General features: G+C 32.5%; 1 protein-coding gene across 2 annotated transcripts; it reads left to right on the top strand.

Annotated features, from left to right (window-relative positions):
* The first annotated feature begins 7953 nt into the window (after positions 1–7953).
* Positions 7954–11717, top strand: LOC133301274 (uncharacterized). 2 transcript variants are annotated; one of them, XM_061500892.1, is made up of 3 exons: positions 7954–8390; positions 8990–10122; positions 11079–11717. In XM_061500892.1, the coding sequence occupies exons 1-3, from the start codon at positions 8045–8047 to the stop codon at positions 11121–11123; spliced, it is 1524 nt and encodes a 507-aa protein (XP_061356876.1). In that variant the 5' UTR covers positions 7954–8044; the 3' UTR covers positions 11124–11717. The 2 variants fall into 2 exon arrangements, with proteins under 2 accessions (XP_061356876.1, XP_061356875.1); XM_061500891.1 differs by having other exon boundaries at positions 11075–11717.
* The last annotated feature ends 3775 nt before the right edge of the window (positions 11718–15492 follow it).

The raw sequence follows: 15492 nt of genomic DNA, 5'->3' as shown, positions 1-15492 counted from the left end.
TACAGGTAGGATTTGTGATATTGAGTTGACTAGAATTGAGAATGAGTTGATTGAAAAGATTAAAGAAACTCAAATACGGAATGATAGTATTAAATATTTGACAGGCCAGAATGGCATATCTGTGAATGAACAGGGGTTACTACTGTATCAAGGCAGGATTGTTGTGCCCAAAGAGTTAGAAGAGGAGGTTATGGTTGAGGCCCGTAAGGGTAAGTATGGTATTCACCCAGGTGCTACAAAAATGTATCAAGATCTGAAAGTTAAATTCTGGTGGCCTGGGATGAAAAAGGATGTTGTAGAGTATGTATATAAATGTTTAATATGCCATAAAGTTAAAATAGAGCACCAGAAACCTATTGGTTTACTTTAGCCGTTGGATATACCAGAGTGGAGATATGAGAGCATCTCTATGGATTTTGTTGTTGGTTTGCCTCTGACTCAGGCTGGTTACGATTCTATTTGGGTTATTATGGATAAACTTACGAAGTCTGCAAATTTTTTGCCAGTACGAGTGGATTTCTCTACGGAGAGACTAACAAAGTTTTATGTTAATGAGATTGTAATGCTCCACGGGATTCCGATTAGTATTGTAAGTGATCGGGACCCGAAATTTACTTCGCACTTTTGGGGAGCTTTGCAGCAGGCTTTTGGCACTCAGCTCAGGCTGAGCACTGCGTATCACCCGCAGACTGATGGTCAGACTGAGAGGACCATACAGACACTTGACAATATGGTGAGAGCTTGCACACTGGAGTAGGGTACTGCTTGGGACAGATACTTGTCATTGGTAGAATTCTCATATAATAACAGTTTTCATTCCAGTCTGGGCATGGCACCGTATGAGGCATTGTATGGACGGAGATGTCGTACTCCTACTTGTTGGACTGAGGTCGGTGATAAAGAAAGATTTGGTTCGGATTTTATGCAGGAGACTACAGTGCAAATCGAGATGATCAGAGAGAAACTTAAACAGGGACAGAATCGACAAAAAAGTTATTACGATAATAAACACATACCGCTTGAATTTGAAGTAAGTGACCATGTATTTGTGCGATTATCTCCGGTCACGGGTGCTGGCCATGCATTGGGAGTAAGAAAGCTGAATCCTCAGTTTATTGGACCGTATCAAATTATAAAAAGAGTGGGATTAGTGACCTATCAGCTTGCCTTACCTCCACAGTTGTCGAATCTACACGATGTTTTCTATGTATCACAGCTGCGGCGCTATGTTCCGGATGAATCATATGTGGTGATATGATATTGAAATTCGGGAGAACCTGAAAACTCCTGTAAGTCCTCTTGAGCTACTTGACCGTAGTGAAAAGAGATTAAGAAGCAAAATCATCTCGATGTTAAAGGTTCAGTGGGAAGGACATACACCTGAGGAGGCTACTTGGGAGCGGGAGGACGAGATTCTCCGGCTATATCCTGAGTTAGCGGACAGGTATGAATTAATTTTGCAGACAAAATTTCAACAAGGAAAGGTGAATATAACTCCTCGTAAATCTAAATCATATAATTATACTTAAAAATATGGATTAAAGGGTAGGATTAGTGAAAATCCTGGATTCGGAGTCAAAATACATAGAAAGGGTAAAATGGTAATTTGCCAAACACGTAACCCTAGGAAATGAAATGTGGGTAGAAGGTCTCAAATGGAAAAAGTTTACTCGCATTTTTAAATGAATTGTTGTGATTGTAAATGCGCTTAATATCATAACCAATGTTAACGATACCGGTGTACAACGGGCTGTTATAACTTTAGCACGTTAACTTAATTCATATTGGTTCTTTTTCTTCACACAGACCTTGTCATCATATAATACAACATTCTAGATCCTTTCTAATTGGCATAACCGACTTACATGTTGGTGGATGACTGGAATTTCTTACTTGGACATTTGACACCTTTTGATATTCAAATTTTACATTCATTGGTCCATTTGTTCAAGACTAGTCAAACTTAATCCTAATTGGTTGGTCTTCACTTAACTTTGACATTCTTGAATATAAAACATACAAGCCATAAAGAACTCACTCATACATCAAAAATCATGCAAAGAATTCACAAAGTTAAGTTATGTTAATAACTTGACAACTTTGTATACATCTTTGACTTAAATCCAATTCCTTTGGTTTATTAATTTCCATGCTTTGACTTATTTTTAAAAATTAATCTAGATATTATTTGATCATACTAAGATCACTTTGAACCAATGAAATTAACTATAGAATTTAATTACATTATTAAAATCAAGATTTGACCTAACCTTGGTCAATTACCAAACTAATCCTGACTTTTCACATAATAACATCTATGTCCCACACATACCTTATACTTATATTGGGGTCCTATTAGACTTGTTTGGCATAAACTGTACTCTTAACTTATTTATCATGTCAATCACATGATTTGCCGTTTACCGTTTCTTTCAATACGTGTTTAATTCACTAAACACTTAGTTAATTCATTCTCACCTATTTTGATAGTAAAGGTTGTTATAATTGGTTTCAAGTCAAATCAATGGATAATAAGTCAAAAAAAGCATGAAAAGAAATTGTTTTCTAGAAGAGCCAATTCGGCTATATAGGTTAAGTGTGAGAAGACTGTGTTCATGTTAAAATGAAGATGAAATTAGGGTTAATGAATGGTTTAATGATGATTTAAATCATGAGAAGATAATGAGATTCATAAATCTTTGATGATGTACATGATTCGGCCATGACATGATAAATTAGGTTTTGTATGTTGTTTGATTAAATGAGTATGTGAAACATGAATTCAATGATTAAATAAGTGACTGGAGTCATTGGATTAAAGTTTGAATGAAAGAAAGTTAAGAAACCCTAAACATGTCTAATCGGCCATTATATGTTTAATAGGGTAAGATATGTATGTAATTCACTTTGATTAATATTAAGTGCATTTTGGGTACAATGTAATATAATGGAATGACTAAATTAAGTGTTTGAAGTTTTATGTAATTGGACACTTAAAAAGACGTTTGACTAATGAATTTGGAGTCCAAGTTAAGTGTATGTTTGGGATGCATGATGAAATATTTAATGGAACATAAATGATGTAGTGAAAGCTTGATAAATCATGTATATGAGTGAGCTAGGGTTTCGGCCATATAGGATTTAATGTGGTTGGAAACTAAGTTAATTAATAATTAAATCTAGAAACTTAATTGAAGTAAGTTTCAAGTGGTTTAAGGAGTTAAATCTTTAATTGATGGTGTTTGTATATAGGTTTAACAATATGTGACTAAATGTCAAAGATTCAGTGCTTAGGTCTGACTTGTGGTATAGGTATGAATTGTCAAGAATGAATGTGGAATTGATAAGATATGAATCTTATGATACATTTGTATGTGTGAAAATCAAATCTCATGTATATTTGGATAACAGGTATGAATTAGGAGATACAATGATTCCTAATTAGAGTTATGAGGATTTGACATAGTTACTTATATTTCAAGTAAGCTCTTGGTAAGGAGAATTTTCCTCTATGTTGTTCCACCAGGATCTAAAAGGATCATGGTTACAATATCTGTGTGTTTGTATATTGAATTATGTTAGATACTTAGTCCAGTTGCATTCATAAAGGTGCTGAAATATGATTGGATATATGAGATAACATGATAAAATTAATAGGCTTATATGATGTATGGTATGCTAGATGTATTTGACCTTACATGTAGGAAGTGAACTCATGGGTGTAGACTACTTCATAAACCATGAGTTTACGAGATTTATTTCTCACCCCACGTTATGGGGATATATTTCAGGTGTTCCAACAGCAGCATGAGAGCCCTCTCAAGGTAAGAGGCCTGTGTAGGGTGGCTAGACAATCAGCTAGAGTAAAGACATAGTATTTTTGGATTATTATATATGTGTGTTTTGAAGCATGGATAGTAATCATGCATTTGTATAGTTGTCATTATTTTGAAAGACATATGTAGCCTTAGGTTATGATGTGATGCAGTATTTGTATATAGATGATAAATGTATTGGCACAACCATTTTTAGTCCATTGAGTGGGATAGTTTGATATAATTATAGATGGTCTGGAATTTTCTGTATTTCAGAGATTATATAAGATTAGGGATTTGATCCCGGTAGGTCCAGTTTACAACTGTTATGTTGTCCATTAAACACTACACTATTTAGAATGGTACAAGATATCATCTTCGGATAGTATTTTGACTATCAAAGATGGTTACCGAAAAATAATTAGGAGTTATGTGTAGGTATGAGACTATACAAATAATAACAATAATTTGGAAAATGAAATACGCATGGCAATACGTAAAGATTATTAAAAGAAAAAAGTTAAATCACTTAGTTACATGGATAACATTGCTACTTTTATAGGTTAAGTCTTCCGCTTAAGCATTTAATTATGTGGCATTTCTATACCATGTGCATGTTAACTAACCGGTCGCGAGCTGGGGTGTTACACTTTTCTGGCTGAGAATGCTAGTGCTTCGGATACTGATGAAAATCATGATTTGGGTGGTACTCAAATCCCACAAGAAATGCAACCTCATGTTCGTAGTCCCCATCAAGCTTATGAACATAAAGTTGAATGTTAATTCTTAAATGCAATGCTTATATATATGACTCAATATGTACTTCGTTTCTTCAACTAATATGAATGTGTATGCGTAGGTAGTATTATTATTTCATTTTGGGAATTCGACATTATACATATATTAATTGAGATCACCTCAATGACGAGGGGGGTTATATTGAGGAGCAAGTGTGGGGTCCATGGCAAATAAGTGATGAGTTATTTGTTAAGCAAGAATTTTGAGTCCAAGAAAGTTGTGCAAATGGCAATCAAACGTTATTGTATAAAAGTCCATCACGAAGTGGTCGTGATTGAGAGTATACATTTTTTATAATGAAATATTGCAATCATGAAGATGATTGCCCATGGAGGGTTAGGACAATGAAATTGAAGTATGGAGACATGTGGGTAATTACGAAATGGGGAGGAGATAACAATTGCCTCAATAACTAGATTTCCTAGGATCATAGATAGCTTGATTGTGATGGTATTGCTTTACTTATACTAGATATGTGGTTGTAGTTATTTTTTGCATATTAAATGTGTCTTATTTAATGTGTGTTGACATATGTATAAAATTTTGCATGATAGGTATGATAAATGCAGAACCATCAGTGTTGATTGTGCTAATACAAGATAAGATCGCAACTCATTACGATTTCAAAGTTTCTTATAGGAAGGTCTGTTATGCAAAGCAGAAAGCAAATGCGACAATCTATGGCAATCAGAAAAAGTCTTATACAATTTTGACTTGGTGTTGTGATTACTTGCTTCGTTTTTCACTAGGTTCTATCTACCATCTCCAAACTAATGATTATGTCATCAATCACGAGTGGTTCCAGACATTGAGTTTTTCATCGCATTTTATGAACATCCAAACAGTGTTGAGAGACATTCAATTTCTACAAACCAATAATTCAAGTTGATGGTTCTCATTTATACAACAAGTATAAAGGAAAATAGAGCAATACTTAAAAAGTATGCTTTGAAGCATTATATGCAAGCCAATCCAATAATGAAACCCCCCAATGTGATTCATTCCCATATTATAAAACTAATAATACTTATCAATCAAGCAATTAACCTTTTATCTCGGTAATTTGTTTTTTAAAACGTAATATTTTTTATTTTGGGAAAAGTTTACGAAACCCATATGGTTTTGCTTTGATTCATTTACATCTGTGTGCTTTCTTTTTATTCATTTACCCCTCTATGGTTTTTTTTCTGTCCAAACTCATCCTTAATATAGTTAGAAACTAAATTAATCGACCTATCTTGCCCTTCTTATAAAACGAAAATAGATTGAGAACAAAGAAGAAGAAGAAATAAGACTAAATATATTGGAAAAATACAACACTTATAGAAAAGATTAAAACAAAAAAAATAGAGGAAAAAAAACTTAAATATGTCTAAATCATAAAGAAGAAAAAAGATTGAAGATACCAAATGATGGTAGCCTAGTTAGCACCAGAGAACTTAACAGGTGAGAGTGAGAGCATGTGTTAGATCCTCTCCAATACTGTCTTTGGAAGGGATTTAAATCCTTAATCCCGGAACCCGCTCCGAATTGGACTAGTCGCAAAATGATGAACCAATTGAAATATTTTCAAAAAAAGAGAAAAAAAAATCAAATATGTTAAAAACTTACAACAATAACATAAAAAACAAAAAGTAAAAAAACATGAAAATAGTCTTAAAAATGAGGACAGAAAAATATAAGAGCAAATATGTTGCAATTTTATAACATTGTTAGAAAAGACTAAAAGTAAAAAAAATAAAAATTGAAGAGAAAAAGGCAATACATATCTGAATCAAAAAGAAAAAAAATACACTAAAGATAAAAAAAATAGAAGAAAAAATAAAAGCATACAACGTGGTTTCTTTGTCTTATTTTTTCTTCTATTTCTTTTTTTCTTTGTTTTATTTTCTTCTTTTTGAATTAGACTAGTTCAATTATTTTTTTCTGTTGAAATACTAGTTTAATTTTTTTAATCTTAGTCTTTTCTCTTATTATTATAGATTTTCAACACACTTAATCTTATTTTTTTTCTTCTATTTTTATTTTATTTTCAATCTATTTTTTTATTTAGATTTTTTTTCTATTTTTTTTTTTGTATTCAGTCTATTTCTTTCTTTTTGATTTAGACATATTAGATCTTTTTTTATCTTCTTCAATTTTCATTTTTTTTCTATAAGTGTTGTAAGGTTTCGATAAATTTGATCTTAATTCATCTTTCATTTTATTTTTCTCAATCTATTTTTTTGTTATACATAGTCTAGTCTGTTATTCTTAGTGCCTTTTGAGAGATTTTTTTAGCTTATTTTCTCCTTGTAAGTAGAAAGTAGGCCAAACAAATTTTTACAAAAACTCTTATAATAAAAAGAGCTTTTTTATATAAAAAAAAGTCAAAAACCAAAAGCTCCTGCAAGGAGTTTTTTGTAAGTTGTATGAGCTTTTTTCAAAATGTGTTTTTTTTTTAAATGTGTTATAAAATTGATAAAAGAGATAGAAAAAGTAAGAGAGAATAGACACAGAAATAGGATAATATTATTCTCATTCATATATATCATACCAATACAAGTATCATGTATATATAAAGATATAACCATGAATGGGGAATTGATGCTCCATTAGTGTAGTGATTACAAAAATATGAATAAGAGATAATTGTAAGGTTAAGGCCAATGGTAACGTCATTCGTAAATGCATCATTAGTGCCAACGGTAACCTCATCCATATTTTACAACAAAATGAACAGTTTTTATGTAACTTGTAAGTTAAATTTTTTATATAAGGGAAAAATATTTATTCTTTTAAATGACATAACTTATATCTTTTTACTCTCACAAAGAGGTGGAACCCATACCTTTATTTTTTTTATCAACTCTTTCTTTCTTTATCTATCTTTTTCTCTCTCTTAAAATGACACGACTTTACATCCTTTAAAATGACACACACTTTTTCCTTTATTTTTTAGAAAATGGATTGTTTTTGTTTCTTAAAAGAAAGGAAGAAAAGAAACGACGCCGTGTCTTACGAAATTCTTTTCACATCTATTTTTTGTTTTGTACAATCAGCTGTGTGACGCTTTTGCTTCCGCTATCGTCTTCTTCCCCCATCGCGTTAGGGGTTTTCAGATTGTTGCAGCTTCCCTTCATTTCTTCTCACTTGTGTCCATTCACAGCACCTCCAACTAATACCCTTTTGAAATCAACATCAACATTTCACTCCATCCAACGTTTCGTGCTACGCAATTCCTCAACAGTTTCGTATCGGTAACTCGCGAAATCGAAAGACATCGACTGTGTACTGTATCCGTACATGCATTCTCTAACATGTCTCACAGGATTCGCATGATTTCTTAGAATTTGTGTGCAGCCATTTTTATTAATAGATAATTGATCCGTTAACTTAATTGCACAAGTTCGTTATGCTCATTTTGTAACCCCAAAAAAAAGAAGAAGAAAATGATTAACTTGTTATTGTCGGAGCCCAATTGGAACGACAACGTAGATGATGATGGTTCGACGAAATTAAGAATCTCTCTTTTAAAGGAGTTGGAAACCGTTATTTGGTCGACGATGATGTCGGGGTCTCGCGCCGAAGCTCGACAATGGCTTTGCAAAACCATTGCAGGAGTGAATTCCGTGAGTCCTCGCGATAAGCGTGAGTTGTTTGGGAATTTGCTGAGAAATCGAGGGAAGAAGATGGGTTTGGCGTCTCAGCTTCTGAATTTGATGTTTGACAAGTCTCCGCAAAAAGGGGGTTCCATTTTGGCTCAGAGAAGTCACATACTTGAGAAATTTTTTGAAGGTGAGTTTTATCTCTAGATTCTATACATTTTTGCCACTTGGCTTATAGGTTGCAAATGTAAGGTATATAAATCACACATGAGTTTGATCCTTCCCTGAACGGTGCTTATAACCATTCATATCTGAACTGTAGTTTGTTTATGGGATTAAATGTTGTTGTGTTAGGGTGTTATGAGAGCATTTTTCGGTGAAATGGATGAAGCGATTGCATGTTGGAGATTTGAAGTTCGAGGGATTAAATCGTCAAAATTGATCCTTAAGGACAAAATTGATGAAGAATGTATTTGTGAGGAATGAGATTGTGTTTTACTCCTTTATTATACTCTTTTGCTTGTTCATATCTGCAGTCTTGGTTGTTTATAGCAATATCTTGTTGCTTTCAATGTCAAAAGCGCGATATTTGTTGATTTACCTTCTTGTGACAGTTGATGGTTTCTGTGTTGAATTTATCCCTTTGTGGGTGCTGTGTTATTCATTGAATTGGGTTTTACTTGTTATGAAACATGACGATGATATGCAAAACAAATGTGTGGGGCAGTTGTTCATTTGATGTGAATTGTTTTGTGAGTTTTGATTGTGTAAGTTGTGGGTGTGATGCAGGTAATCCTAAGCGTGTATCGCAGTGGTTTTCCTATTCTTCCTCTGGCCGTGGACAAGAGCAGGGAAAAGGTTTCAGGGCATTGTCCCAGTTTGCATTTAAATATAGGGATATTTGTTGGGAGGAGTTGGAGTGGAAAGGAAAGCATGGACAGTCACCAGCAATGGTTGCTACAAAGCCCCATTATTTTCTTGATTTGGACATCCAACAAACCGTGGAAAACTTTCTCGAGAATGTGCCTAGATTTTGGTCATCTAATGAGTTTGCTGAGTCAGTGAAAGACGGGGATATTTTGTTCATTGATAGGTCATTCTTTGTGCGTTATTTCATTGATTTAATGTACAAAGAGGATTTAAGAGATGTGTGGGAAGTTATAAATGAATTCCTCACAGAGCAGCCTTTCTCTTCCTTGTGTGAGCACCTTCTTATTACTCTTGATGAGCAAGACTTATGCTTCTTTTTGGAACTGCTTTGTAAATCTCTCAGCCCAAGAATGGAATTTCAAGACTTCAATGACGTCTCTTATTTTTTTGTGATTGTACTTTTAAAGTGTGGTGCTTCTAGATCTATTGACCAGATACTGTTGTTAAATGCTGTCATGACTCAGGGGAGGCAGCTTCTACGCCTTTTACGTGATGACGAGGCCAAGGAGCCACAAGAAAAAATCAATGAGATTGTATCAAAGATATCTGCAATCCCAAGTAATCCTAATAGCTTGACTCCAATCTTCAAGCATATGTGTAAGATGACAACTGTAGAAGCGATAAAGTGTCTGGGACTTCAATCTTGGGTTCTTTACTATAGATTGTCACAAGAATGCCGAACTCCTGAATCCTGGGAGTCTGTCTTTATGAATAATCAAATTGGTTTCCGCAACTCTGATAAATATGCATTGCTAGATACGGATCGACCATCAGAAGAAGATTGTTCTGGTTTTGATTGCAGTCCATCAGTTGGAGTTAAATATAAGAAAAAACAAAAGGCTAGGAAGAAGAGAAGAAAGACCTATGATTGTGATGATGGTAATGATGATGAGCTGCTAGACTTTGATATTGCAAGCCGGAAGTTGGATTTTCTGTCAAATGCTAGAAGCTGGTTGCTTTCAACGGATGATTACTCTTCAGTATGGAGTAGTGTAAGTACCATATCTTTTAATAAACTATGAAGCTGATAAAACTTCAGTGGAATAGTATTTTATATGCAGAAGTTGCGGTAAGAAATGTTAAATTTTGGACATAATAAATCTGCCAATAGATGAGATATATATCATTTAATTGTATTTAGCTGTCCCAAGAATGTGAGATTTACATTACCAGAAAAGAAAAAGTAAGATTCATCTTATTAATTGAATTTGAAGCAGTTAAGTCTAATATAAAATGAGAGGGTGAGCCTTGGACCAAGCAGTAAGGTTGTTTCTTTGTGACCGGAAGATTATGGGTTCAAATCTAGAGAATAGCTTCTTTGCAAAAATATAAGGGTATGACTTCGAATAATCCACCCTCATCTATACCCTCGGAATGTTGGAAAGACTTTGTGCACCGGGTTTTGCCCTTTATAAGTTTATATAAAATGTCACCACTCACCACAGATATTTTAAGGTAATATAAGATGGGTCTATTTTTTTATCTGATCGTATCGATCAACCTGTAAAGTATATGAACATAGAACTGCTTGATTACTTAGAAATAAAAACTGCAAATAAATGTCAGTATTAGATGCTTAGGTTGTGTAGTTTGTGAAACATGTCTAGAGTTGTATCCTTCAGAAGTTGGATGAAACCTATGAAATATTTCGCACCAAATATTTGTTTTGATTGTTAAAATCTGCTGAATAGCTAGATTGACTTGTAGTCATGTGTATAGATCAATCAATTTCTCACTTTTGATATCCTTGGTTTTTGACTACGATTAGCTTTGAATTTATTTAGTGAAATACTTACAGATACTTGGTTATTATTTGTAACCTAGTTACTATTTAATTTGAGGATTATATCTATCCTTTGGTTACCAATGCTCAAATATTTATATTTTGAACTGAAGATGCACATCCTTCTGTTGTACTGACTTTATGATTACTTCTTTTTCTAGGCAGATTTACCTGAGCACCTTCATAGACATTGCTTGTCTAGGTGGATGATATGGCTTTTTAAACAATGAGGTCGAAGCCTGCTCCAATGGATCCACCTAAGAGATGTTGTGCCATTATCTCCTAACTGTTAGATGGCAAGATCATTCTCCCAGTTTTGGTATTTTCCACTCAGTTCATGTATAGTGTGCTGTGGCTCTTGAATCTGCCATTGGCTATTGCTGGTGATGTGGAAAACTTTGTATTTCATTTTGAAGATTCTTACAAATATAAGCTGTACTTTCAGTGAAAGGGGATGATCTGAAAATTTCATGAAAAGCCAGCTCAAGAACTCGTCAAAATTAATAAAGCTTGTGTTCATTGCGAAGCTCGGGAAGTAATAAAGCTTTACTGATTTGCTTCAGAGTGCTACCATCTTTTGATTGGCAACATGGATTGTCGTCCATGTGCTCCTAATTTTTCTATCACATATCAATGTACTATCTTAGTTTGGAATTATGGTGATATGAATATTGATATCAGAATAACTCTCGAATGCTGCAAGGATCATCTACAGTGCTATGAAGAGCATGCTCAGGCAAGTTGTAATACTCAAGCTCCTTGACTAATTTTCTAAAGGCATATTCATCTAGTTGTGTTTATATTGCGTACCATTAGTTATAGCACTTCTTATTTGCTGATAGAGAGACTTTATTGGAAGTAAGGTTGTTAAATCGCAATATATCATTTGGCCGGTTTTTTGTATGGTGTATTGTGAATTATATCGAATCATAAGATGCATAAATATAATAAAAAATAATTTAAAAATATATAATATAATTAAGGGAAAAACATCTATCTTTTTAAAGGATATAAGTTTATATCATTTTAAATCTTAACCGTTGATTTCCGTTCATCAACGGTTATAATTTATTGGGTCAAACTTAATGGGCCAAATTTATTATTAATTAATTAATAATTTTGATCCAATAAATTATAACCGTTGATGGATGGAAATCAACGGTTAGGATATAAATGATATAAACTTATATCCTTTAAATGACAGATGTTATTCCCTATAATTAATATTATAAGTAAAATACGTAAGTTATTAAAGCGCAAACTAGTTATTCTTTTACTCATAACCTCTTATTATTATTACTATCAGCATCTATTAGTGATATAACTAATCCATCATCCTCTTTATTAGTGTAGTTATTTGACTCATCTCTCATTTCTTGTTCAATATTTTGAGGTTTTTTTTTTCATTTATCATTCTTGTTGGCAATATTATTTCGTTTATCAAGCCAGTCGATAAATCAAATCTTTATTCTTTTTTTCCTTATTGATAATAATTCTGTAGATTTTTTTTTTTGAATTTAAATGACAAATTAAATCTTTATTTCTTCTTTATATATTAAAAATTATAAATTTTGACTTAGTTTTTATATCGTTTGATACATGATATTGTATATCGTCCAATTTAATCTCTTTTTACGATACACTCCCTTGATACGTATTGCTGCACTTATAATACTGATAACTATGATTGGAAGTTTTTTTTTTTTTTCTGATAACATGATTGGAAGTTTTTCTTTCCAATTTAGGGTTTATTTATTTATTTATTATTTTTGCTCCATGAGGCAAATAATGTACTTGGAATGTGAATTTCTCGAACTAATTTACGAGTTTCATGCAACATAATAAATTTCAGCACATATACACTACAAGAAAAGGTGCAATTTGTGATGGTCCAATTATGATTTTGAGGCGGTTAGAACCGTCGCTAAAATAGTAGTACGGCGGTTAACCAACCGTCGCCAAATCAATCGTCGGGAATGAATCAACGACGGTCACATTCAACCGCTGGAACAACCGTCGAGAACAATTCAACAACGGTTAGGACGGCGGTGTGACCGCCACATAATGATCATCGAAATTACTATGTTTTACTTTTGGAGGCGGTTGTAAACCGCCTCTATATAAGTAACGTGGTTTTGTTGCAAATCGCCTTTGTATTTCCATTTGGAGGCGGTTCGTAAAAGCATCTAAATAAGTGATAAGGTATTTCGCGTCTGTTGCACACCGCCTCTGTATTTCCTTTTGGAGGCGGTTCGTAACAGCCTCTAAATAAGTGATAAGGTACTTCGCGTTTGTTGCACACCGTCTCTGTATTTCATTTTGGAGGCGGTTTATAACCACCTCTAAATAATAATTTAAAAATTAATTTAATTTTTTTTATAAATTTATTAAAAAATTTATAAAATAATTTTGTATGATTGTATTCGATAATTTAAAAAAAAATTAATCAATTTTTTTGTTTCTTATATTTCTAAAATCCCATTTTTTAAATTTAATAATAGTGATTTGTTATTATTTTATAAATATTTTTTATTTTATAAATTTATTCAAATATAGAATATTATTGCTATACATAATTTTTGAAATGTTGTCCAAATATAATTAAAATTATTAACAAAAAAGATCATTCATAAAATGTTATTGAATAAAAAAAAAATTGGTAAACCATTTATCATAATAGGATTAAAACATCAAACTTGATGTTTTGTACTATCATCTAAACAAAAAATATAAATTTCAAAAGAGTGTAACAAAATATCATCTCAAAGTATTATAATCTAAACCAACAGTAAAAATATCACACAAAAGTCCAATAAAATGTATTCTCATGGCGCTATAATCTAAACACAAAATAAAGATCCCAAAATTCCAAAGTACAGTAATGTAAACAGAAATTGAATATGACAAAAAATATCCAATAAAATGTCCAATAAAATGTATTCTCATGGCGCTATAATCTAAACACAAAATAAAGATCCCAAAATCCCAAAGTACTGTAATGTAAACAGAAATTAAATATCACAAAAAATATCCAATAAAATGTCATTCCAATGTTTTCAAAATATGTAGAATTTAAATTTCATCCATGAAAAAGTCATCAAGAGGAGTTGCTAATCCTTCATTTTGACCTTGCAGTGTGGATGATATGTTAATATGTTAATGAAGCCATCTTTAACCAACTTCCTAACGCTTTGTCCTGCAAATGGAAATCAGCCAAGCTATTCAGTTCATTTGCAAACAATATAAATTGAACAAAACAATATATAGTATGACGATCCTTGTAACACACATAACTAGAGAAAAATACCTCAACCGTGAAATCAGAAACTTATATATTTTAATAAGTCAAAAATAATGTAAACTTCATTAAATTTTAATAATTCACTAAAAATAAGAATAGAGAACCCCTAAATTTTATTGTATTTCGATCTACCCTCACTGAGGTGTTGCTAAAGTGCTAGTGGAAGCATACAATCATAGGCTGTAATCACATTTGCATGGCTAATATCATAAATTAAGCCATGTTATACAAGTCCTATCAAATTAATTTGAATTATAGGGGTAAAGGCACAATAATATGTTACAATTACCACATAAGCTCAACAAAAAAGAGAGAGGAAGTTCTACTAATTTATGGCTTTCAATTATTTTATACATATTTGCACCAGAATACAAAATACAATAATCTACTTAAAAAACAAAATACAAAATGCAATAGTTTGAAAAATGAGAATAACTTTGAAACAATATATTTTTCTCAATTTGACAAATTATAAATATTTGCACTAGAATATCTTGCACAAAGAAGATATCTTTCAAAACATGATTTTCAAAGAAACTTCACAATTCCAAGTCTTACCTGCTTTTTTCCAATTCTTCTTGTTCGGAGCCATCCTTTTATAACTTTACCAACAACCTATATAATTAGACTCGAATCCTGCAAAATATTAATCAAACATCACTCAGAAATCCCATTTGAATCATGGCTATCTCTTTCACTTCCAACCTGCAATCAAATTACACCCTGAAAAAAAAAACTATGACATAGTGCCCTGAAATCATAGAATGATTTTTGTATTCTTTTTTATGTGCCTTTCTTTTAATTAGAAAATAACAGACAATGGATAAGAGTATGTAGAATATACAAAATGTGGATATTAGCAAATACAAACAGTTGTTAATGTGGGAAATACACCTTATTTTTGTCCTACTCAAATATTGCATCTGTTAGAGCTCTATAGCTCTCTTCTTCGATAAGTTCCCAAGATTTTCCATTGCACTATATGCCGCTACCTCTTTTGGATCGGGTACCATCTATAACCAGTCAATAGTTACTTTTGCTACAAGCTAACAAATGCAAAACACAATTAGATTTGAAAGATTTCTGAGATGGAAGATTACAATATATAATTTTTGAATATTTAAGCAAGCAACAGCAGTCCTTAACAATGTTTTGGTCGCAAGTTAGAAAATAATGGCATGAAAGATAAGAGAAATACTAGTTACCCTTACCCAAGGTTTCAATAACTAGCAATGTCCCACCTCAAACTCTCCTCATCCATTAAGTCCGCTAATGAGG

The sequence above is a fragment of the Gastrolobium bilobum genome, unplaced genomic scaffold (assembly GCF_033153095.1).
Source record: "Gastrolobium bilobum isolate Gb01-03AN ecotype WA unplaced genomic scaffold, APGP_CSIRO_Gbil_v1 utg7893, whole genome shotgun sequence".
NCBI lineage: Eukaryota > Viridiplantae > Streptophyta > Magnoliopsida > Fabales > Fabaceae > Gastrolobium > Gastrolobium bilobum.
Note: the sequence above shows the minus strand (reverse complement) of the source record. Positions and strands in the feature narration are given on the sequence as shown.

Excerpts from the sequence above, each read along its gene's own strand:
- LOC133301274 (XM_061500891.1), top strand. The coding sequence starts at position 8,045 with ATGATTAACTTGTTATTGTCGGAGCCCAATTGGAACGACAACGTAGAT. Across the intron at positions 8,391-8,989 it reads ACTTGAGAAATTTTTTGAAG|GTAATCCTAAGCGTGTATCG; the intron begins GTGAGTTTTATC and ends GGTGTGATGCAG. Across the intron at positions 10,123-11,074 it reads ACTCTTCAGTATGGAGTAGT|GCAGATTTACCTGAGCACCT; the intron begins GTAAGTACCATA and ends TTCTTTTTCTAG.